Source organism: Capra hircus, chromosome 17 (assembly GCF_001704415.2).
Source record: "Capra hircus breed San Clemente chromosome 17, ASM170441v1, whole genome shotgun sequence".
NCBI classification, from domain to species: Eukaryota; Metazoa; Chordata; class Mammalia; order Artiodactyla; family Bovidae; genus Capra; species Capra hircus.
The window spans coordinates 17,202,441-17,226,873 of NC_030824.1; the positions used below are offsets into that span (position 1 = coordinate 17,202,441).

The 24,433-nt window shown below is 44.6% G+C and overlaps 1 protein-coding gene across 2 annotated transcripts in view; it reads left to right on the forward strand.

Annotated features, from left to right (window-relative positions):
* The window catches only part of P2RX7 (purinergic receptor P2X 7), a 58,155-nt gene continuing 34,215 nt past the window's right edge, over window positions 494-24,433 (forward strand). For both annotated transcript variants that reach the window (XM_013970662.2, XM_005691424.3), the window contains exons 1-3: window positions 494-733; window positions 22,063-22,231; window positions 23,360-23,428. In XM_013970662.2, coding sequence (XP_013826116.2) covers window positions 609-733; window positions 22,063-22,231; window positions 23,360-23,428 — 363 coding nt within the window. In that variant the 5' untranslated portion in view covers window positions 494-608. The remainder of the gene's footprint in view (window positions 734-22,062; window positions 22,232-23,359; window positions 23,429-24,433) is intronic.

Below are 24,433 nucleotides of genomic sequence, written 5' to 3' on the forward strand. Positions count from 1 at the left end.
GGTTGGCAGGAAATATTTCCCATAGAAATAAAGTCCTCTCCCAAATCTAGCCCCCAGCAAAACAGAACAGAGTGTTGTAAAGATGTGAGGGAGGGAGGAATGGGGAGACCTTCATTCATCCAGTGTTCACATACATCTGGGACTGAATAAAGGGTTCTAGAAATGCACTGATCTGTCTCTGCGTGGGCCTTGAGGCAACGGAAGGATCTGGGCTCTTTACTAAAACACAGTGGAAGCACTGGGTCTCCTGACATTTAAAGGGCTGTCCCTTTACCCCAGCTGAAATGAACCAAAAAATAGTGAAAGGAAAAAGGGGATAAGGCAGAATTCTTAAAATGCCCTTCCTTTGAACACCATCTTTGTGCAGGAATCTGGGGGAGGCCGGCTGGGGCGTGGACATCCATAGCACTTAGCTTTACTTGTTTATTCCCTGGCACTTCTGGGGCCATTGCCAGGACCCGCCCCCTCTCTGCCGTCATTGGAGGAACTCAAAGCCTTCTGCTAAGAATCCGGACATTTCACTCTCCTCGTCCTGGAGGGTCTGCTGTGGCCAGAACTGGGAGGGTTGAGCCCTGGTCCAGCCCTGAGTGGAGAGCGAGCCTCTCACCATGACAGCCTGCTGCAGCTGGAATGATGTTTTCCAGTATGAGACAGACAAAATCATCCGGATCCAAAGCAAGACTTATGGCACCATTAAATGGTTCTTCCACGTGGTGCTCTTTTCTTACATTGGGTAAGTAGGGTATGGGGATGACCCTAAGTCTCTGCAGTGGCTAGCAGCAAAGAAAACCTCAAGGTTCAGCTTCTGGGGCACATCCTGAATTCCTTGAGGTTTTAAAATCTGAGATGTGAGGCTGACAGCCAGCTGCGGAGGAGTGGGAGTTGAGGGAGGAAGCAGCAGGCAAGAGGAAGCAGTGCAAGTCAGCTGCAAGAAGAAGCCATGGGAAGGGAGGGTGACACTTTGGGTTCTAACCCAGGCCTGCTGGGGCAAGCTGGGCCAGGGCATGCCCGGGGAAGGTGGGAAAATGCAGGGGAACACCCTGGATTCCAGCAGAGGAATCAAGGATTCAGGGTGCGCCTGGTATAAGGCTGGCATCTATGTGAGTCATCACCACTTCAGGGAGGAATAGGATCAGACCTGTAAATTCACTTTAGGCCCTCCCAGGTGTCAAGAAGACCTTTGATTTCTTTTTTTTTAATCTTATTGAGGTATAATTCACATACCAAACAAGTCACTCATTTAAAGTGTATAATTCAGTAATTCTTAGTATAGTCAGAGTTGTGCAACCATAACCGTAATCGATTTCAGAATATTTTCATCACTTCAAAAACACCACTCCCATATCCCTTAAGCATCACTTTCATCCATCTATTTCCCTGAAGCTCTAGGCACCCACTATTGTATTTTCAGTCTCTATGGATCTGTTTATTCTGGATATTTCATATAAATGGAATTATGCAATATGTGGTCCTCTGTGTCTGGCTTCTTCTACTTAGCATTGTGTTTTCAAGGTTCATCCATGCTGGAACATGTATCTATACTGCATTCCCTTTTTTGGCTGAGTAATACTTCATTATATGGATATACCACTGTGGGGTGGAAATCTGGGTTGTCTCCAGTTTCAGGCTATGATGAATGATGTGCTATGAATGTTTGTGTATGAACATGTCTTCAGTTTTCTTGGGTATGTACCTATGAATGGAATTGGTGGATCCTTCGATAAACTGTATTTTTAACCTTTTGAGAAACTGCCCAGTTGTGTTTCACAGTGGCTGCACCATTTCGTATTCCCACCAACAATGTATGTCCCATTTTCCCCACATCCTCATCATTACTTGATAGTGTCTGTCTTCTGGAGTATAGGCATCCTAGTGAGTGATTAACTCATTGTGATTTTTAAAAATAATTTATTTTATTGTTATTTTTGGTTGTGCTGGGTCTCCATTGCTGCGAGCAGGCTTTCTTACTGCACTGGCTTCTATTGTTGCAGAGCACAAGCTCATGGGCTTCAGCAATTGTGGCTCATGGGCTCAGCAGTTGTGGCCCATTGGCTTAGTTGCTCTGCGGCATGTGGAATCTTCCCAGACTAGTGATTGAACCATGTCCCCTGCATTGGCAGGCAGATTCTTATCCACTGTGCCACCAGTGAAGTCTTTGACTTTTGACTCATAATTCCCTAGTGGCTAAAGCCCCCTTGCTCTCTGTGATGATGGTGGTGATGATGATAACTTGAATCTATTAGGGAGACAGTGTAGTTTACCAGTTAAAGGTTAAAGCAACTTATTTCATAAGCCTGGCTAAGTTTCCTTGACCAAGTCCCTTAACCTCTCAGAGCTCGGTTTCTGCATCTGTGCATAGCACTGTTGTGATAATCACACAAGAAAAGGCCTGACAAGCCCTTATTGATGCCTAGCTTCACAAATGATAGCTCTTTTTAAAAAATAATCTTTTTGAATATAATAGGTACTTTCACAAACACTCTCTCCTTTGACTTTTAAAGTAACCATGCCCAAGCTTGGATTTGAGATCTGGAAATGTGGGTTCAAATATCCTTCACTTTTTTGAGCCTTGATTCCTCATCTGTAAAATGGGGATAATAGTTGTGAGAATGAAAAGAATTAATAAAATGTAAAATGGCTGTGAAAAATACTCAACATATGGCCAGGCCAAAGTGTTAGTTCTTCTTTTTAATAATATTACCAGGAATATCATTATTTGAGTCATATGTTTACTATTCAATAAATAATAAGCATGTATGTTAAAATTCTAAAATAAAACATATTACTTAGACCAGATATCACTGAACAGATAATAAAGAACATAGTTAGCAAATGCTCCCTTATGAGTCAATACATAGATCACATGTCACAGTTCCACACTGTGATGCGGTTTCCCGGTATTCTTGGGTCTAGCACACAATGTCTTAAAAGCAGATTATTGTATATATAAGAACAGATTATTATGAGAACACCTTACAATGATAAATATTTTTCTTTCATATGGTGGGATTTTATCTTAAGAGCATTTAATTCCCTCAAGTTCAGCTGTACATGATCCACAGGAGCATGGAGAGAGAGCACAATTTATTTACTTTATTTTTTTAAATTTAAATTTATTTATTTCAATTGGAGGCTAATTACTTTACAGTATTGTGGTGGCTTTTGCCATACATTCACATGAATCAGCCATGGGTGTACATATGTTCCCCATCCTGACCCTCCCTATCACCTCCCTCCCCATCCCATCCCTCTAGGTCATCCCACTGCACCAGCCCTGAGCACCCTGTCTCATGCATCGAACCTGGACTGGCTATCTGTTTCACATATGATAATATACATGTTTCAATGCTATTCTCTCAGATCATCCCACCCTCGCCTTCTCCCACAGTCCAAAAGACTGTTCTATACATCTGTGGAGACAGCACAATTTAAACAGTGCAATGAGTCAACAATTGGGTGCCCAGGACTAAGCTCGTGATGGGGTTCCCTCAGTCTCTGTTCCCACATGCTTCTCATAAGAGTGAGCATCTTGCCACTCTACCTGTGAATGTTTTCCGCCCAAAACGTCCCCTAAAATAAGCCAACTCCTTCATCTTCACTGAGAGCAAAACTCAGAAAACAGCAGCTTGTTCCAGAGCTGAAGGGAAAACTGGCTCTGATGAACTTGTGGGGAGGTGGAAGATCTGTTTGCTATGCATTGTGGACAATTTAGGGTCTTACCTGATGGCTCAGCAGTAAAGAATCTCCCTGAAATGCAGGAGACCCAGGTTTGACCCCTGGGTTGGGAAGATCCCCTGGAGGAGGGCACAGCAACCTACTCCAATACCCTTGCCTAGAGAATTCCATGGACAGAGGAACCTGGTGGGCTGCAGTCCATAGCGTCACACAGAGTTGGACACGACTGAAGTGACTCAGCAGCAGCAGCAATAGCAGTGAACAATTCAAGGATTTACCACAGGCAACTTTAACAAGACACAATTTTTACCTAAGTGCTGACTTTCAAGATAACCCCCACATAAAATGCTTCTCCACTGTTTATATTTTAAAATATAAAACTGAAGAAAAAGTATTTCTGGCTTTGCTTTCTCCCCCGTCTGTGTTAACCGTATAGTTATTTACATCTCACTGAATGAAGCCCCATAGAACACCTGTCTCCAACCTCTTTGGCATAGGGACTCGTTTTGTGAAAGACAATTTTCCATGGATGGGGGGTGGGTGTGCAGGGTGGGAGGCTGTGTTTCAGGTGGTAATGCGAGCAATGGAGAACAGCAGATGAAGCTTCCTTCGCTGGCCCACAGCTCACCTCCTGCTGTGCAGCCCGCTTCCCAGCAGGCCACAGCAAGTATGGGTCAGTGGCCCAGGGTTTGGGGACCCTTGCCATAGAACACAGCTTGGAAAATGCTGCCTTACAATGTACTGTGAGGCCTCAAGTTGATATAACTGCAGCTAGGCCATCTGTGAAATGGGTAGACCCACGATGCACAGGGATTGGGGGGAGGTAGTTGACATCAAATAATGTGGACCAGAGGCGGAAATCCAAACAGCTTTAGGTAATACTCAGGATATATATAGCAACAGGGGGAGGATTCTGGTCATGAGGTCCTGGGTTCAGAGGCTGTCTACACTCTGGCTGAAAAGGCAAAGAGTCAGGATAATGAAAGAAGACAGGGAGGTACAAGGCAGGCAATAGAGGAAATAAGACAAGAGGCTGATCAACATCTCACAGTCCCTCACAACTGGGTTCAGATTTAGAATCAAAGGCAAGGGCTGTATCCACAGGCAAGATCGAGTAGCTCCAGATTCCAGGGCTCTGGGAGTGCGGGAGTGCGTGAAGAGGATACTGAATAGGACTGTGTTAGGCAGAATTGTTTGGCTACTAAATGACAGAAACCTAAGTCATGTTAGCCACCAAGCCACATAGGGGATTTATTCTCACATAACTGGGCAGTGGAAGAGACGGAGCTGTCCTCAGACATGGATGGTTATAAAGGTTCAAGCTTTGTGAAATTATGGGGGCTGGGTCTCTCTCCACACACTTTTTTTTCCCCCATTTATATTTCTCTCCCCACATCTTGACTCTATTTCTTGAATAGGCTCTCTATGTAGCTAGATGTCACATTCATATCCCCACATCCTCCCCTTTTAGCAACCCCAGAGGAACAAACAAGTCTTTTCTGATAGCTCTGGCAAAAAATTCACAGAAAAGACTCTGATGGTTGTGCTGTGCTATGCTAAGTTGCTTCAGTCATGTCCGACTCTTTGCGACCTTATGAACTGTAGCCCGCCAGGCTTCACTGTCCATGGAATTTTCCAGGCAAGAATACTGGAGTGGGTTACCATTTTCTACTCCAGGGGATCCCAGAGGAAGTAGGAAAAGTGGGTGGAAGGAAGAGACAGACAAAAACCAAACAGCCACTACAGGTCTTTCCAAAAGCCAGGTATTCCAGGGACTTCTGAAGGCTACAGGTCTATCCCTGGCTTGTCTCAACCCACCACGTGGGCTGTGGAGACTCCACCCCAAATTATTATCAAGGCTGGGACATTGGTATTCTCAACAAAAAGTGCCTCTGAGAATCAGCTCCTGGTTTTCCAAGACTCTGTTTCATCTTCTGGCCTCAATGAGATAGGAAGAATGGGATAATGATGACTACATTCCAGGAAAACTGAGATTCAAACACCTGAATGACAATAAAGATAACTTCTTTCTACTGTTAGCTTTATTTATATCATCTCATTTGATGTGCTGGGACTTAAGTATTCTCTTCATTATTTCACAGATAAGGAAATGGAAGCTATGAAAGATGGAGTTACATTATTAAAAGTCATCCAGTTAGAAAGTGAGTGAGTGAAGTCGCTTAGTTGCTAAGTTGCTTCAGTCATGTCCGATTCTTTGCGACCCCATGAACTGTAGCCTACCAGGCTCCTCTGTCCATGGGATTTTCCAGGCAAGAATACTGGAGTGGGTTGCCATTTCCTTCTCCAGGAGATCTTCCCGACCCAGGGATTGAACCCAGGTTTCCCACATTGTAGGCAGACACTTTACCGTCTGAGCCACATTTCAATCCAAAACCAATGTTCTTAACCCACAAACCATGCCGCTAAAGTAGTTATCTGTCAGACTTTGAAAGCCCAGGCACTGGGTCTCCTCAATATTTAGCCAACCATTCTTCCTTTTCACCAGGCTCTTCTTTGTCTTTCTGAGTTGACCAGGGCAAGTGAAGGATGATGATGGAGGCTGGGATGAGCCTCCCATCATTTTGTCTTTCTCCATTGTTTATTCATTCCCTCAATGTTATTATTTCATTTTGTATATTTATTTATGTGGCTGCATCAGGTCTTAGTTGTGGCATGTGGGATCTTTATTTGCAGCATGCAAGCTCTCAGTTGTGGCACGTGGGATCTAGTTCCCCAACCAGGGATTGAACCTGAGCCCCCTGCATTTGGAGCACAGAGTCTTAGCCACTGGCCCACCAGAAAAGTCCCCATTCCCCCAATTTTAGACTATCTACTATGAGTCAAACTCTGTAAAGATTAATATAATAGAGATTATATTAATAACAGTCAATGGAACAAAGTTCTGGCAACTCATTGCATTATATTTTAATGGAGGAAAGAGACATGATATGAAAATGCAGAAACGTAATAAAATGTCTGACGGTGTTGAGTGCTATGAAGAATAATAAATTAGGGAAGAGGACAGAGAATGAGCATGTGTGTGATAGAGGCATATGGGCTGAGATCTGCCCACAGAAAGGGAACAAGTCACGAAATATCTGGAAGAAGAGTGTTTCTGATGGAGGGAATAGGAAGTGCAAAGGCCCTGAGGTGAGGACTTGATAAGGTATTCAAGGAAAAGCAAGGAGGCCAGAGTGGAAGAAGCAGAGTGAGCAACGCATTGAAGGAGAGGTAACCTGGGTGGAGACGGGAGGACAGATCATGCAAGTCCTTGAAGGCCCGCTCTGAGTTATTTGGATTTTATTCTGAATGATTTGAGAGGAAGATTTAAAGCGAAGAAGTAAGATACTGGTGTTTTCTTGGGAAGATTTCCCTCTTCACTAGAGACTAGTCCTCTCAGAAGCTTTCCTAATAAATACAGAAGAGCAGGGAAGGTTGAGAGAGAAACAGGAGAACAGACTCTACTCACAACTGCTTCTTCTCCCTCAAGTTAGCCTCCATCCAGGCCAATAGCAAAGGCGACATTGTCCTGCACAGCCTCAGGCTATCTGTCACCATGGAGATGGTGCTGTTGTGCTAATTTGCAATCATTAAATGTAGCTCCTGGCTGGCTGCCCATTACTGGAGGGTGACCACACACTTGTGTTGCTGGGTTTCCTCTTGTTAAATGGAAGTGAGTCCACCGCACAGGCGGAAAGAGTCACCAGAGGCCAGAGAGGGGCAAATCCAACTCAGGCATGGCCCCTGCCACTTGAGGGCGACAGAAACATGACGATATCTGCCATGTTCTCAACCCACCCCGGGCCGCTGGGTGATGCGACAGGGATGGGAAGGCCCAGAGAAGACCCACTACAGGAGGAGACCCCCTCCAGGAGAAGAATTGAGCCACCTTACATATGAGGCCAAGACACCAGCAAACACAAATGAATGGAAGCAAAAAAGAGGAGCAGTCAGAAGGTCAGCGTGTTCCAGAACCTGGTGAGTGAGAAGGAAGGAGCAGGAGCTGAGGACAGAGGTAGGCAGGGGCCAGGGTTGGGTTTTGTTTCTCAATGCCATGGGAAGCCACTAGAAAGTTTTATACAAGGGAGTGAAATCATTTGATTCACGCTTTTAAAAGCACTGTCAGGCCACTGTGCAGACTGTAGATTGTTGGGGGGCAAAAGGGGCACTGATGGGACCAGTAAGAAGGCTGTTGGAGCCACCCAGAGGAGAGAAGGTGGTGACTTGGACTAGAATGGCGCAGTGCAGCTGGAGAGAAGTGAGCAAACAGGCTATGTTTTAGAGGTAAAAATGACAGATTTTCTAGAAGGCAAAGATGACTCTAGGTTTCTTGGTGGATGATGATGCTTTTTATCAACATAAAAGACCAAGAAGAGGCTAGATTGCCAACTAACGCAGCATTGTTAACTATGTCAAACTATTAAAACACCTCGACTACTACCACATTTCAGCTTCCCTTCACTAATGTCTAAACCAAAACATTAAAAAAGCTAGAAGCACAGAGTCTTCAAAAAAAAAAAAAAAAAGATGGTGAATGATTTTTTTCTTTTAAGTGAATGATTTTCACTTTATGAAGAGCTTGTCCTGTTGTCCTGGTTTTCTCATTTCAGTGCAGAATGGCAGAGGCCTCTCTGTGGACCGGCTATCACGTACCGACAGGTTTCTGGGCACCACACTCGAGCCCCGCTTCCCACCAGGGTAGAGATCTCCCAGCCCCGCTGGGTTTTGAACACCATGCTGGGAAGAGCAAGGACCAGATTACATAGATTATTCACACTACTACACATGTCAACTGACTGGTGTGCAAAATGCCAGAGAAGTGGAACTAGAGAGGCCAGCAGGAATCCAACTGGGAACAGGCTTGGACTTCATCCTGAGAACACTGAGAAACGAAGAAGAGTCTTTCCTACCCCACCGTCAGCATTTTATTATGAAAAATTCCAACCATAAAGGAAACATTAAGGGTTTTATAGATTCAGAGTTCATACTGAGGGTTAATAATTTCATTTTAAAGAAAGCATTCTACTTTCAATATGGCAACACCTATTGAGTACTACTGAGTGCTTAGCGTGGGCCAGATTCTGTTCTTAGCTTATGACATGTGTTAGCCTGTTTGATCCTTGTAAATAACCCTACAGAATTGGTCCTCATAATGTGTAACCATGATTTGAACAGCGTAACTACTGGGAAATTCCCAGGTAATGGGTTCCACTTCTTGACTGTATGTCACAACTTAATTTCCCAGCATCCCTTGCAGCTAGGACACAGGCATGAGACTCAAGCTTTTCAAACATATGCACCATGCAACAATGCTTTGGTGCACAGGAAATAACATGGGGTGGTGAGCATGAGCAGAATTCATCTGAAGGAATGTATGGGGCTGATACCAGCCTTGACTGACACCATAGGGGCCACTTCCTGGACCCCATGTTTAGAGATCCCGCCCTGGCTCTCTGCTAGCTGTGAGCTTCTCTATGGAGTAAGGAACCTGTGGGACTGTATTAGTTTTCTATTGCTGCATAACAAATTACTACAAACTCACCTAAAATACTGCCACTTATTAGCTCACAGTTCTGTAGGTCAGTAGTTTGGGCCTGGCATGGCTGGGTTCTCTGCTCAGGGTCTCACAAGGTTGAAATCAAAGCGTTATGCTGTGCTGAGTTCTCACTTTGGGAGAAAATTCACTTCCAAGCTCATTCTCCCTGTTGGTAGAATTCAATTCTGTGCCATCATGGGACTCAGAGCTCTGCTAGCCAGGGGCCACTCTCAGATTGTAGAGACCACTTGCATTTTTATTGTGTGGCTCCCCTCTACCTTCAAGCCAGCGATGGCACAATGTTTTTATGCTTCAAATCTCTGACCTCTCTTCTGGGACCAGCCAAAGGAAATTACCTATTTTTAAAGGCTCAGGGCCTTCCCTGGTGGTCCAGTGGTTAAGAATCCGCCTGCCAATGCAGGAGACATGGGTTCAATCCCTGGTCCAGGAAGATCTCACATGCCACAGGGCATCTAAACCTGTGGGTCACAAGTACTGATGCCGACACTCTAGAGCCTGGGTGCCATAACTACTGAGCCCACGCACCACAACTGCGGAAGCTAGTGCACCCTAGAGCTAGTGCAACAAGAGAAGCCACTGCAATGAGAAGCCTGCTCATGGCAACTACAGACTGTAACTAGCGACTAGCTTACCACAGCTAGAGAAAGCCCCCAAGCAGCAATACGACCCAGTGCAGTCAAAAGTAAATAAATGTCTTTAAAAATACACTAGAAGGAATCAATTGCAAAATAAAGGAGACACGAAGAATAGATAAGTGAGCTGGAAGATAGAATGATGGAAGTAACTGGCATGAAACAGAAGAAAGAAAAAAAGAACTGATGATAGTCTCAGAGACCTCTGGGACAACATTCAATGCACCACATTCAAATTATAGGGCTCCCAGAAGAAGAAGAGAAAAAGGATTTGAGAAAATATTTGAAGAGTATATAGTCAAAACCTTACCTAACATGGGAGAGGAAATAGTCAGTCAAGTCCAGGAAGCACAGAGGGTCCCATATGGGATAAACCCAAGAAGAAATATGCCAAGACACATATCAATCAAACTATCAAAAATTAAATACAAAGAAAAAATATTAAAAGCAGCAAGGAAAAAGCAAAAATAAAAAGCACATAAGGGAATGCCCAGAAAGTCTGTTATGACTTCCAAATGTTTAAATAAGAAGCATGTGGGCCTCCACTTGTTCTCCTGCCTCCACTTGTTCTCAGTTGTTAATTTCCCGTCACTGCTGGAACAATCCAACCACAAACTTGGTAACATAAAACAACAATTTATTCTCTCCAAGTTCTGGAGATACCTAAAATCAGTATCACTAGGTCAAAACTGAGAGGTCAGCAGGGCCATGCTCCCTCCAGAGGCTCTAGAGGAGAAGACTTTTTCGCTTCCAGTTTCTGGGGGTGGCCTGTATTCCTTGGCTTGTAGTCACATCACACCAGTCTTCAAGGCCTGCATCCCTGACTCTCCGCTTCACCTTCATGAACCTTTCTCCTGTATGTGTGTATGTATGTGTGCATGAAATCTCCTGTCTTTTTTCTTAAGTTTTAATTAAAAACTTTTGGATTTTTGGCTGTGCTGGGTCTTCTTTGCTGCACACGGGCTTTCTCTAGTTGCAAAGAGTGGGGGCTCCTCTCTAGTTGCGGTCCATGGGCTTCTCAAGACAATGGCTTCTCTTGTAGCAGAGCACAGACTCTGGGACATGAGGGGTTCACAGTAGCTGTGGCTCAAGGGCTCTAGAGCACAGTCTCAGTAGTTGTGGCTCACAGGCTTAGTTGCCCTGCAGCATGTAGAATCTTCCTGAAACAGGGATCAAACCTGTGTCCCCTGCATTTGCAGGTGGACGCTCAACCACTGGACCACCAGGGAAGTCCCTCTGTCTCTCTGTTACAAGAACATATATGATGGCATGTAGGGCTTACCTAATTCAGGATAATCTCACCATCTCAAAATCCTTAACTTAATCACATCTATAAAGACCTTTTCCCCAAACAGGGTAACAGTTATAAATTCTGGGGATTAGGACATGATAGCTTTGGGGTCATTATTCAGCCTCCTATAGGAGATGTGGCCCCAGGCATTGATTGAGCTCACTGGGGCATGGCAGTGATTAAGATTCTGGCACTCAAACACTATTGGCATGAATTTCTACCTATGGCTCGGCAGTGGCTGGCAGAGTCTTTTCTCTGGAACAGTACCTGTTCTCTGGGTGTTGTTCCTAGCTGTGCATTGTTTCAGCAAGCTGGGTTTTTGGTCTACCAAGAGACTGTATGAATTACCTAATGTCCTTTTAAAATCTCCTTTTTCCTTTATTTTTTAAACAACTTTCAGTTCAGTTCAGTCGCTCAGTCATGTCTGGCTCTGCGACCCCATGAACTGCAGCACGCCAGGCCCCCGTGTCCATCACCAACTCCTGGAATTCACCCAAACTCATGTCCATTGAGTCAGTGATGCCATCCAACCATCTCATCCTCTATTGTCCCCTTCTCCTCCTGCCCTCAATCTTTCCCAGCATCAGGGTCTTTTCAAATGAGTCAGCTCTTCACATGAGGTGGCCGAAGTATTGGAGTTTCAGCTTCAACATCAGTCCTTCCAATGAACACCCACGACTGATCTCCTTTAGGATGGACTGGTTAGATCTCCTTGCAGTCCAAGGGACTCTCAAAAGTCTTCTCCAACACTACAGTTCAAAAGCATCAATTCTTCTGCACTCAGTTTTCTTTATAGTCCAACTCTCACATCCATACATGACTCCTGGAAAAACCATAGCCTTGACTAGACAGACCTTTGTTGGCAAAGTAATGTCACTGCTTTTTAATATGCTGTCTAGGTTGGTCATAACTTTCCTTCCAAGGAGTAAGCATCTTTTAATTTCATAGCTGCAGTCACCATCTGCAGTGATTTTGGAGCCCAGAACAATAAAGTCAGCCACTATTCCCACTGTTTCCCCATCTATTTGCCATAAAGTGATGGGACCGGATGCCATGATCTTAGTTTCCTGAATGTTGAGCTTTAAGCCAACATTTTCACTCTCATCTTTCACTTTTATCAAGAGGCTTTTTAGTTCCTCTTCACTTTCTGCCATAAAGGTGGTGTCATCCAGCTTGTGCTTAATCCAGCCCAGCGTTTCTCATGATGTACTCTGCACATAAGTTAAATAAGCAGGGTGACAATATACAGCCTTGACGCACTCCTTTTCCTATTTGGAACCAATCTGTTGTTCCATGTCCAGTTCTAACTGTTGCTTCCTGACCTGCATATAGGTTTCTCAAGAGGTAGGTCACGTGGTCTGGTATTCCCATCTCTTTCAGGATTTTCCACAGTTTATTGCGATCCAACAGAGGTATAATTTATTATATCATAAAAGTCACCCATTTTAAGCATATACTTCAATGATTTTTTTAATAAATTTGCAAGATGGACAACAATCATCACAATTCAGTTTTGGAATATTTCATTACTCCAATAAGATCCCTCATTCCCATTTGCAGTCACTCCCCATTCCTACCCACTGGATCCAGGAAAACACTAACTTATACCCTGCCTCTATAGATTTGCCTTTTCTAGACAATCTTCTTAAACTTGGCAGAGTGGTCTCTGTTGTTTAGAACTAGAAACCCTGGCCAATATAATTCGTCATATTTTTTGCAACCTTGTGGACTGTAGCCCACCAGGCTCCTCTGTCCATGGAATTTTCCAGGCAAGAATACTGGAGTGGGTTGTCATTTCCTTCTCCAGGGGATCTTCCTGATCCAGGGATTGAACCCACGTCTCTTGCATCTCTTGCATTGACAGGCAGGTTCTTTACCAGTTGAGCCAACAGGGGAGCCCAATATAATTCTAATATCCCCTAATTATAGAAGAAGAAGCGATGACTCAGAAAGGCTAAGTAGGACTTCCCTGACGGTATGGTAGATAAGAATCCACCTGCCAATGCGGGGGACATAAGTTCGACTCCTGGGCCAGGAGTAACTAAACCCACACGCCACAACTACTGAGCCTCCATGCTGCAACAACTGAAGCCCGTGCACCTAGAGCCTGTGCTCCGCTACAGGAGAAGCCACCGAAGTGAGAAGCCCATGAACTGCAACTAGAGAAAGCCACGGTGCAGCAGTGGAAATCCACTGCACCAAAAATTAAAGAAGAAATAAAGACAGGCTAAGTCACTTACACAAGGTCAGGTAAGTAGTAACTGATTGAGCCCAAGCTCCCCATAAAGTACTGTAGAAAATGGAGGAGGTAAGAGTACAAACAGAGGGAGGGAGACTATTTAGGAGAGTATCGGGCCATCCAGGTGAGAGTTCATGGTGATTTGGAATGAGGAGTTAACAGCGGTAGATGAGAGAAGTAGATGGTTTTGAATAATGCTAGGAAGACATAACAATAAGATTCGACAGCTGAATGGATGGGGGTGGTGAGGGAAAGGATAAACTAAGCAGTTCGCCATGCTCTGGCTTGGCCACTGATGAGTGGTAGAACTCACTGGGGATAGGAAAAGTGAAGGGGGGAAGACGCCTGTCTAGGGTGGAAGATGAATTCAGAACTGAAGGCACTAAAGGCACAAGTCTATGCGACATACAGATGTTGATACTTACTTGATGGATGGCTATGCAAATCTGGAGCTAGGGATGTAGATTTCTATATCACCAGCATAAAAAGGGTTAATTAGAACCACGGCAGTAGCTGCAACTGACCAGCAAGAGAGGATGCAGATGAGAAGACAAAAGGGCTTAGAACAGACCCCTGAGGAATTCTAGCCTTTAAGTGGTGAAAAGCACAGAGGTCACCAAAGGATTCTCAGAAAGGGCAAACATGGAGATCCGAAGAAAGTCAGGAGAATGTGGATTTGGGAAGGTGAGGGGGAAAGTGGAGGCATGGTCACTGGTATCAAATGCTTCTGAGAATTCCAGGAAGATCAGGTCCATGGCACGTCTACTGGATTCAGTGATGGTGTTGTTGTTTACTTGACAAGAGAGGCTTTATAGAAGTTCCAGGGGTGGGAGCCAGTTTGGAGTGAGCAGAGGAGTGAATGGAGACTCGGAAATGGATGCGGTGACTCACTTTTTCAAGGGACTTGGATACAAAGGAGGAGAGAGGCAGCAAGTAGTAGGAGAAGAATGTGGGGTCAAGGGAAGGTTTATTTTTAAGATGGGAAATTGATGCTGAAATGCAGATGGAGAGGAGACTCAAGAGAAAGGGAGATGATGGGATAAATGAAAATTATCATCATTGATGTCATTGTCATCACTGTCACCAACTAGCAACTACAGGGAAAGCTTGTTCTGTTCTGGGACTGTTCTAATTATTGACATTCCTTCCTTACACTGAATCAAAATCTATCTCCCTATAATTTTTCCCTTTTGGTTAGAGTTCTGCCCTGTGGTCCATTTTCTACTTGACAGTTTCCAAATGGCTTCAGCCTGCTATTACATTTCTCCACTTCTCCAAAATAATAGCCGAAGTCCCTCTGGTTCTGTACCCCTAAGACAGTATCCAGACTCTTTACTACCCCAGCCAAGCCCACACAACCACACTCTGGTTTGTCAAGGCTCTCTTAAAAGGTGATGCCTGCACTCTTGCATTGCTGGTTGAAACATGAAATGGTTCAAGCTTTTGTGGTTTGGTAAAATTAACTGAGATTTTAAAAAAAATGTGCACGTCCTTTGACTCAGAGACTTATCTTAACGTGTAAAATTTACCTGAAGTGTGACAAGATTCTTGTGTAAACATGTGCCTGGCAACATGAAAGGGGAGAGTGGAGAATTCATGAAGTATAATATTGAAGAGAACAGACTGAGCCTCAAAAGACTGAGGGTTTCCCCCACCCACAAAGATCAGGAGCAAGACAAAGATGAGTGTTTCTACCACTGAAATGCCTGTTATTCAAAACTGTATTCGACATTCTAGCCAGCGCAATCAAGCAACAAAAAGAAATAAAAGGCATCCAAACTGGAAAGGAAGATGTAAACTATACTTCGATGATAAGGTCCTATATATGGAGGACTTCCCTGGGTGTCCAGTAGGTAAGACTCTGGGCTTCCAATGCAGGGGGCCCCAGTTCATTCCCTGGTCAGGGAACTAGATCCCCCACGCATGCCACAGTTAAGAAGTCTGCATGCTGAAACTAAAGATCCTGTGAGCTGGAACGAAGACCTGGTATAGCCAAAATAAAAATTAAAAAAAAAAAAAAAAAGATCCTATATATGGAGAATCACAAAGAATTCACAAAAAAACTCATTAAAGTTAATAAACCAATCAGTAAAGTTTCAAACCATAAGATCAATACACAAAAATCAGTCATGTTTCCACATACCAACAATGAGCAATCAAAAAAAGAAATTAAGAAAGCACTTCCATTTACAATAGCACACAGAGCATGAGCTGGGAGTTAATGCTGCTACTTACCACATGTCTTAGTTCACTGTAACAAATACCAAAGACCGAGTGGCTTGTAAACAACAGAAATTTATTTCTCATGGTTCGAGAAGCTGGAAATCCTAAGGTCAGTGCAACATCAGATATGGTTTCTGGTAAAAACCCACTTCCTGGTTCACAGATGGCCATCTTTCTGCTGTATTCTCACACGGCAGAAGAGGTGAGCTGTTTCAGGGGCCTCTTATAAGTGCACTACTCTCATTCATAAGTGCTCCATCTTTGTGACCTACTTACTTCCCAAAGGCCCCACCTTCTCATACCATTGCATCGGGGTTAGATTTCAACTTACGAATTTGTGGGGGGGTGGTCACGAACATTGAGTCTACAGCACCATGTGAACTTGGGCTCACTTCCTTGGTGTCACAGTTTGCTCAGCTATAAGGTGAGGGTAAAACTGCTCCTTCTTTACAGGGTTATTTTTGGGCAGGTGAGAGTGGAAAGAGTTCGTATTTGTTATTAATATATGCTTAAAAGAGTGCTTGACACATAGTAAAAGCTATATCAGGGCTACCAAAAATGTTTACAAAACTGAACAAAAGTTCCAGTTCAATATCCATCAGTAAGAGAATAGCTGGCAAATTTTCACTATTCACCTCTTAGGCTGAACCGTATGGAATTGCCAATATTCTATAGCTTTGTCTACAAAATGGGCAATTTCATATGTTCCAACCTAAACACTAGATTACCCTGTAACCATTCAAAGTGGGTACATATTATAGATCTATCTTTATCATCCATTTTGCACTACTATTGTGAAAAGAGTTAATATATTATTGAGCAAAAACAGCAAGTTATTTAACAGCATGTAGAGTGTGGCCATGTTTGTGTGTCTAGGTGGGGGCATAAAGAGGCATCAGGAACATGTGCACAAATTTTCAACAGTGATAACCTCTGAGAGGGAGAACATTGGAACCTTTTCATGTTCTTTGTGCTTTTATGTGAAGTTTACACTTTTACAGCCACCAAAGGGATTCTCTTTAAATGTGTGGCTCATAAGACCTGAACACAAGGCTCCTTCTGCCTCTTGCCTAATTAGGGCATAGGTCATTGGCTTAACACCACCCTCAAGGAGAATATTCTACTTCTCTCACCAAAGCTTAAGACGACACTAGTTTTTTGGGTTTTGTTTCCTAGAGGATATAACACAACTTTGGCTAATATGGGTTTGGACTTATTTAAAATGTTGGGCCTCTAAGATAAACCTCTGCCAATTTGGGTGGTCCATGGCCTATATCTGTATAACTGAGTTTTTGAGCTCAATGCCTTTACACCTATCCATTATATTGGGTTGGCCAAAAAGTTCGTTTGGATTTCCCTATACTGTGTTCTGAAAAAACCCAAATGAAAATTTTGGCCAGTCTAATATTTCCTCTAATTGGTAAACATTAACTAACAGACTAGGACCCACTCTCTTCTCTCCATATAGTAGGATGTATAGAAAGTATTGTGTTCTCGAGTAGGAGTTTTTGGAACAAGAGAGAGATAGTTTAAGAAGTATGAAAAGGAAGGTTTTTCCAAATGAACTAGATAGTGGATAAGAAGTGCAATAGTCAAAGAGAATTGGAAGAAAAGATGTTGTCTTAGCCAAGCTGTGAGTAACAAGAAACTGAACCCCCTTCATTAGCTAGCTCAAGGAATGGTGTGACAGAGTAGAACGGGCTTGGTATATTGTTGTTTAGTAGCTAAGTCGTGTCCCACTCTTTAGTGACTTCATGGACTATAGCCCACCAGTCTCCTCTCCCCATTGGATTTCCCAGGCAAGAATACTGAAGTGGGTCACCATTTCCTTTTCCAGGGGATCCTCCTGACCCAGGAATTGAACCCACGTCTCCTGCATCAGCAGGTGGATTCTTTACTGCTGAACCGCCAGGGAAGCCCTGCCTATATTGTAGGAGGCTGAATAATGCCCCCCACCCCGTGCCAAATCTCCATGTCCTGATCTCTGGAACCTGTGAATATGGTACCTTATGAAAGGAACTCTGCAGATGTGATTAAGTTCAAGGTCTTGAGATGGAGAGCTTATTCTTGATTATCTGAGTGGCCCCAGCATGATTACAAGAGTCCTTATAAGGGGGAGGGGCAAGAGAGTTGAAGTTGAAAAAAAGAAAACGTGACAAGAAGAGTTGAGGGTAGAGAGTTGTGGTTGGGAACCTGGGGATGGTCTAGAACCTGGAAGAGGTGAGAACAGACTCTCTAGTGGAGACTCCAGGGGGGACCAGGCCTGCTGTCACCTTGATCTGAGTCCTCTAAGAATGATTTTAGGCATCTGACTCACCAGATCTAAGAGGAAAAAATGTTTGTGTTATTTTAAGTCACTAAGTTCTTGGTGGCTTATTACAGCAGCCACAGGAAGCCAGCATTTAACTTGCCTTTCAGGGTGCAGGCTCTCCTCCACTTTCTTCGCAGTACATCTCTGACTGTCCCTGGCCCCTTTCTGACCACCCCCGCACACACACACACTCACACAGCTGAGTGGACCAGGGTTGAACACAATCGGATTCTTCTCTTGGGATTTTAAATATAAGCTGCAGAGGCTGCAGGCTCAACTACTTCATGAGGCACAGAGGGCCCAGGACCCACAGTTCTCTTAGGGGCCCACAGGAGTCTACTGGCCCTGGGGTAGACATCAGTTAACCGGATGGGAGGATGGTTCACGTTCAGGTCACACCCTTTCACTCTAGCGTTAACCTTTGCTCAGTGAGCTCAGGCACTGCGTGGGTGAAGTCTGGCTTTGCTGAGAGGCATTTCCTTCCCGTGGCACGTTGAGGACTCTCTCACCATGGGTGCATGCAGCCAAACCCCCCTGAGGTGCCAGGTCAAGTCTGTGAAAGTCCTTCTCATTGAGAATTCGTGGATCGGGTTTCTGAAAAACCTCTTTATGGTGTGCATCGTGGTCTACAACTGGTGAGTCAGGTGCAGTGTGCCAGTCTGGGGACTCCCCCAGCGGACCTTCCCCTCCATCCTTCTGTCCTCCTGCTGCCCCTCCGCAGCCCTCCTCTTCAGCTAGACTGGTCCGTGAGGACCCAGGCTCCTGTCACTTTTATTCTCTTTCGTCTTCCCAGACTCTTCAGCTTTCTTCTCCCCCATCTCCACCTATCCATCCTACAAGGCCCAGCTGAATCCCCCAGCTCCGTCATGCCCCTGTTCACTCCAGGGACCAGTGGTTTTGCGCTCTTCCAAATACAGAGAATTGTAGCTTCTTAGAGCTGAACAGTCACAGGGATTAGGGAGCCAGGGAGTTATCCCCCCGTTGTTGTTGCTGTTCAGTCGCTAAGTCGTGTCTGACTCTTTGCCACCCCATGGACTGTGGCATGCCAGGCTTCCCTGTCCTTCACTATCTCTGGGAGTTTGCTCAAATTCACTTCCATTGAGTCAGTGATGCTATCTAACCATCTCATCCTCTGCAGACCCTTGCTCCCTTTGTGTTCAATCTTTCCAGCATCAAGGTCTTTTCCAATGAGCTGGCTCTTCGCATCAGATGGCCAAAGTACTGGAGCTTCAGCTCCAGCATCAGTCCTTCCAATGAATATTCAGGGTGGATTTCCACTAGGATTATTTGGTTTGATCTCTTTGCTGTCCAAGTTATCTCCCCATTCAGGGACTAAATCCCTTACCCAAAGAGGGGGCATGGCTTGTCTGATTCACCAAGGAGATCAGGAGACAGCTGCTGGGACAATCGTTAGAATGTTCTTTCCATATACAGACTCTTTTGTTGCCTCTTTATTTTCTTTGATGCATCTCTGAAGCATTTTGATTCTTTTTGAAAAACATTTATTTCTTTATTTGGCTACATCAGTTCTTAGTTGCAGCACATAGGATCTTTTCCAGTTTTTGTCGCGTTAGGACCTTTCAGTCGCGTTAAAATCTTTAGACCTTTAAGCTGTGGCAGGTGGGATCTAGTTTCCTGGCCAGGGACCAAACCTAGGCCCTTGCATTGGGAGTGTGGAGTCTTAAGACACTGAACCATGAATATATAAAGACAAGTTTTCTGATTTCTGAGAGGGTTGGATTCCATTAAGGCTGATCTATACCATGTCATACATTTGGGGATGAATATGAGAGACTAAGGGCTTCCCAGGTGTCTCAGTGGTAAAGAACCTGCCTGCCAATGCAGGAGATGCAGGTTCAATCCCTGGGTTGGGAAGATCCTCTAGAGAAGGAAACGGCAACCCACTCCAGTATTCTTGCCTGGGAATCCCATGGACAGAGGAGCTTGGTGGGCTACAGCCCATGTGATCACAAAAGAGTTGGATGTGAATGAGTGACATACCAACAACAAGAGACTGAGCTTCCCAAATGGAGGGTTAAATGCACATGGTTATTCTGGGAGACTGTTGCAATATCCAACACAGAAGAACATCGCACATTGTGATGATAGGCTGAAATACTCTGCTGAACAAGCATCATCATATTTGTCTATGGTACACTGGATAGCTCTGTCTCATATATGCTCATTGGATCTCAAATTGGGCTCTCTGAAAACCTCATTATGTGGATTTCCCTGGGGGGTCCAATGGTTAAGAATCCGCCTGCCAATGCAGGGGACATGGGTTCAGTCCTTGGTCTGGGAAGATTCCGCACGCAGTGGGGCAACTAAACCCATGCACCACAACAAGAGAAGCCACCGTGATGAGAAGCCAGCATACCGCAGCTAGAGAGCAGCCCCCTATCCTGCCCGCCACAACTAGACGAAACCCTCCCACAACAATGAAGACCCAGCAGAGCCAGAAATAAACTTAAGAAACCCAATGGCAACCTCATTATGCATGTACTTCCCATTTACCCCTTCCGCCAGCCCCAGGGAGCCATCAGTCTGCTGTCTCGGTGGATTTGCCTATTCTGGATGTTTCATATAAGTGGGATCATACACTACATGGTCTTTTGTGTCTGTCTTCTTTCACTTAGCACAAAGTTTTTTGAGGTTCGTCCACAGGACAGCATGTGTCTCCTTTCATTCCTTTTCATGGGTAGATGATTGTCCATCATCTTTTAATGAATGTGTGGGTTGTTTCCACCTTTTGACTATTGTGAATAGTGTGCCATGAATATGTGTGGACAGGTATTTGTTTGAGCATATAATATCATTTTTAATTTCTTTAAACTCTATCTCATTCTGTGGCATGTTTTCCTTACTCAATGTTACGTTATTTCCACATTGATGCAAGCAGTTCTCCATTCACTTTCACTGTTACAGAACATTCCAGTGAATAAATCCAACAATTTATTCACCCATTCAGTGTTCAAGGATATTTCCATGATTTCTAGTTTTCCCTATTATAAATAGTGCAGCTTTACAATTTCCTATACATAACTTGTTGGGCACCTTCTTTGAGGGTTCCTCTGGGGCATACATTTAAGAGTGAAATTGTTGGGGCATGGGGAATGCACCTCAAATGTACAGTACTTCATATTGCCAAATGTGAGCTGTTTTCCAATGAGTCTCTTAGGGGTTTTCAACCCTGACTGTGTATTAGAATCAATTTTAGAAAAATATATAGGCACCTGGATAACTCCCCAGACCTATTGAATCAGAGTTTCCAGGGATGAGACCAGGGAATTGCAATTTTGAAAGCTCCCTAAGTAATTACACTGTACAGCCAAGGTTGAGAACAGCTGGGACCAAGCCTTGGCCCACAGTATCTCTGTTTCCCAAGGTCAGCTCATAAAGGACAGCTACTGACTGCCTAACAACATTCAGATATTAGAGGCTGAGCAGAGGGAAGAGACCAAACAGATACATGCCCAATGAATAAACAAAGCCTTTAAAACAAACTCTTAAGTGTCTGACTCTTTGTGACACTATGGACTATAGCTTACCAGGCTCCTCTGTCCATGGGATTCTCCAGGCAAGAATACTGGAGCAGGTTGCCATGCCCTCCTCCAGAGGATCTTCCTGACCCAGGGATTGAACCCAGGTCTCTTATGTCTCCTGTGTTAGGCAGCAGGTTCTTTACCACTAGCGCCATCTGGGAAACCTGGAACAAACCCTTAGGTAGATGCTAATGCGTTACTGAGTCCCAGAACAAAGCTGGTGGACTGACCTGGGGTGGACTTTGCTATTTGCTTATCTATAAATTAAGGTCTATATTAGGTGATATTAGAGACTGGTATTGGGGACAACAGTTTCCACGTGATGAAAGCTCACTATGAGCCAGATACAGTGCTGAGGAGTTTGCATGGGTTTCTCAGTCCATCCTCAAAACAACCCCATGAGGTAGGTATGACTATTCTTCCCATTTTACAGGTAAGGAAAATGAGTCACAGAGAAGGTGAGTCACTTGCCCAAAGTCACCCAGCAAAGCCTGGATTTTAATGGAGCTGGCTTTCAATTCCTGCATCCAAAATCATGGCACTGTGTCTCCCTTGAGAAAATCGCTGATGCTTTTCTGTGTCTGTCATTTAGCTTTGCTTTGGTGAGTGACAAGCGGTACCAACGGAAAGAGCCTGTCATCAGTTCTGTGCACAGCAAGATAAAAGGGATAGCAGAGGTGAAAAAGGAGATTATGGAGAATGGGCAGAAGAAGGTTGTGCAGAGCGTCTTTGATATGGCGGATTACACCTTCCCCTTACAGGTAAGCACCTGTCAGCATCCTCCCAGGAGTCATCCCTGGTCACTCTCCCCAGGGCCTCTTCCTCCTCCCCTGGGACCTAGAGACTCGCTCCAGAAAAACATTGGCCCCATTTAAAAAGCTCTGTGAAAATCCCAACTGAGAAAACCTAAAAATTGCAAAATTGGGTCAGATGCAGCAACTCAAAGGAGATGACACTTTGCTTTATCAATTCCTACAGGGTTTCTCAAAATAGCACTGTGTCCTGGTGCGTTGAAAACATGATTTGATTCACTCAAACTTTATTTATACATAGCTTGTCAGAAGCAGGGCCATCAAGTCAGCAAGTTTTGCCTAGATCTAGAAGGGCAAAGAACTTTCTGCCTTGAGGGGACGAGCCCTTCTATATTGTTTGTGTGGCATTTTATCAACAAAAATGTCTCCAGGAAAACTCTTGGCTACAGTTTTGGACAAGGGAAGGCTACAGATGACAAAGAATGGAAAGGTGTGAAAGGGCTTGAGATTGTCTCAATCTGCAAAAAAGATAAAATGAACGTAGAATTCTCAAGAGGGAGAGGTTGAAGTGGAGTTGAGAACACCAAAGAACAGATGGAGAGGGGTGGTAAGAGGGACAAAAGGGCCCATTGGAAGCTGGAAAGCTTTGAAAAACCATAAAAGCCAAGCTGCTATCCATTTGTTTCTAACAGAGGGTCATTAAAATCTCCACCTATTTATTGCCCAGGTGGTGGGATGCCCTATGACCCTTTCATTAAAGTCCTGGATAATCTGAATAGCATTTTGATGGAGGTAACACCCCCACCTCTGCCTCCTCACATCTTTTGGTTTTCAATGTAATGGGACTTACTGTGTCCCCCCAAAATGAAAAGGCTGCTTTTGAGGCTGGAATGGAAAATGAGTGCTCAATCAATTTGAATGTTCCTCCGCTCTCCCTCGGCTCAGCAGGGCGGCTCATCCAGCTTGGATATTAAGCGCTCTGGGTAGTCGATTTGCTTCCAGACCCAGATTTCTAGACTGAAGCTTAGAAGAGTGGAAAGTTTCGCCCCCAGGCACTTAGCCAGTTGGATTACTATGATTAAGCAGTTCTGTTCTCAAAGGGCTTGCCATTTTGCCTTCTCTCCTTTTTCTCTGCAGGGGAACTCCTTTTTTATGATGACAAACTTTCTCAAGACAGAAGGCCAAGAGCAAGGGTTGTGTCCTGAGGTAAGGAGAGAGGGATGGGTGATAAGAGTTTCTGGAGGAGGCACAGGTCAGAGAAAATGGAAATTGGGACTAGGGGTGTTGTGGAGCCCACAAATATTGACTGAGCCTCTGCTTGCTACAGAGCAGGGGTGTAGATGTGGGCTGGCTGGTAAGGGTGAGAAGACCCTGCATTTCTCGCTCTGTAACCACCAGATCTCTGTCTGTCGCCCTGGGTCTCCAGCTGTAGCACTAGGAGCCTGTGCAGCTCGAGGCCTGCTTTCTCCGTCGCTTGCTCCTGGAGCAGCTTGGGACAGCATGGAACCTTGGCATTTGCATAGTGTCTCATGTTTTAGTGGAGCCTCACAACAACTTTAGGGGGGTAGCAGCACTCCCAGCCTTATTTTACAGGTCAGCACAAAGATCAGTACTGATATTGGGATCAGTGACCTTCCCAATATCACACAGCTTGCTGGAGGCAGAGCCAAACTTAGAATCCAGCTGTTCTCATTCACAACTCTCCCATTGTTCACTGTGAACTGCCTGCAGGGCCAGCCTGGGAAGATGTCAGACAGTGCAAGTTTGATATTTCATTGCACTCACTCTTTCCCCACCTTGCTTTGCCCTCTCCGTACTCTCTCTCAACCTTCTGCCTTCTTCTGGAAAACTTTCTTCCCTATAAAAACATGTGTATCTTATTCTGTCCCATCCCAGTCTTGTTCACTGCTCTATAAAATGACAACTAGCTATTCTGATCAGTTTGTCTATAGTGATGTCTTCCTAGGCAACACCCTCCTGTTGTTCCCCTCTCAAGTAAGACACTTGTGTTTTACCAGGGACTGTCCCAACACCGAGAGGTGAGGTGCAGCGCCTGTGGGGAAGACCAGCCTTGCCTGTGGGTCTTGCTCATCAGCTCTCTCTGGTGACAACGCCTAGATTTCTGAGTGTCTGGGAGCTCAGTGTGGATACGCCCTCTCGCATCACAGTCCTTGCCATCATTTCTACCTAAATTTGGAAATAAGCGAACGT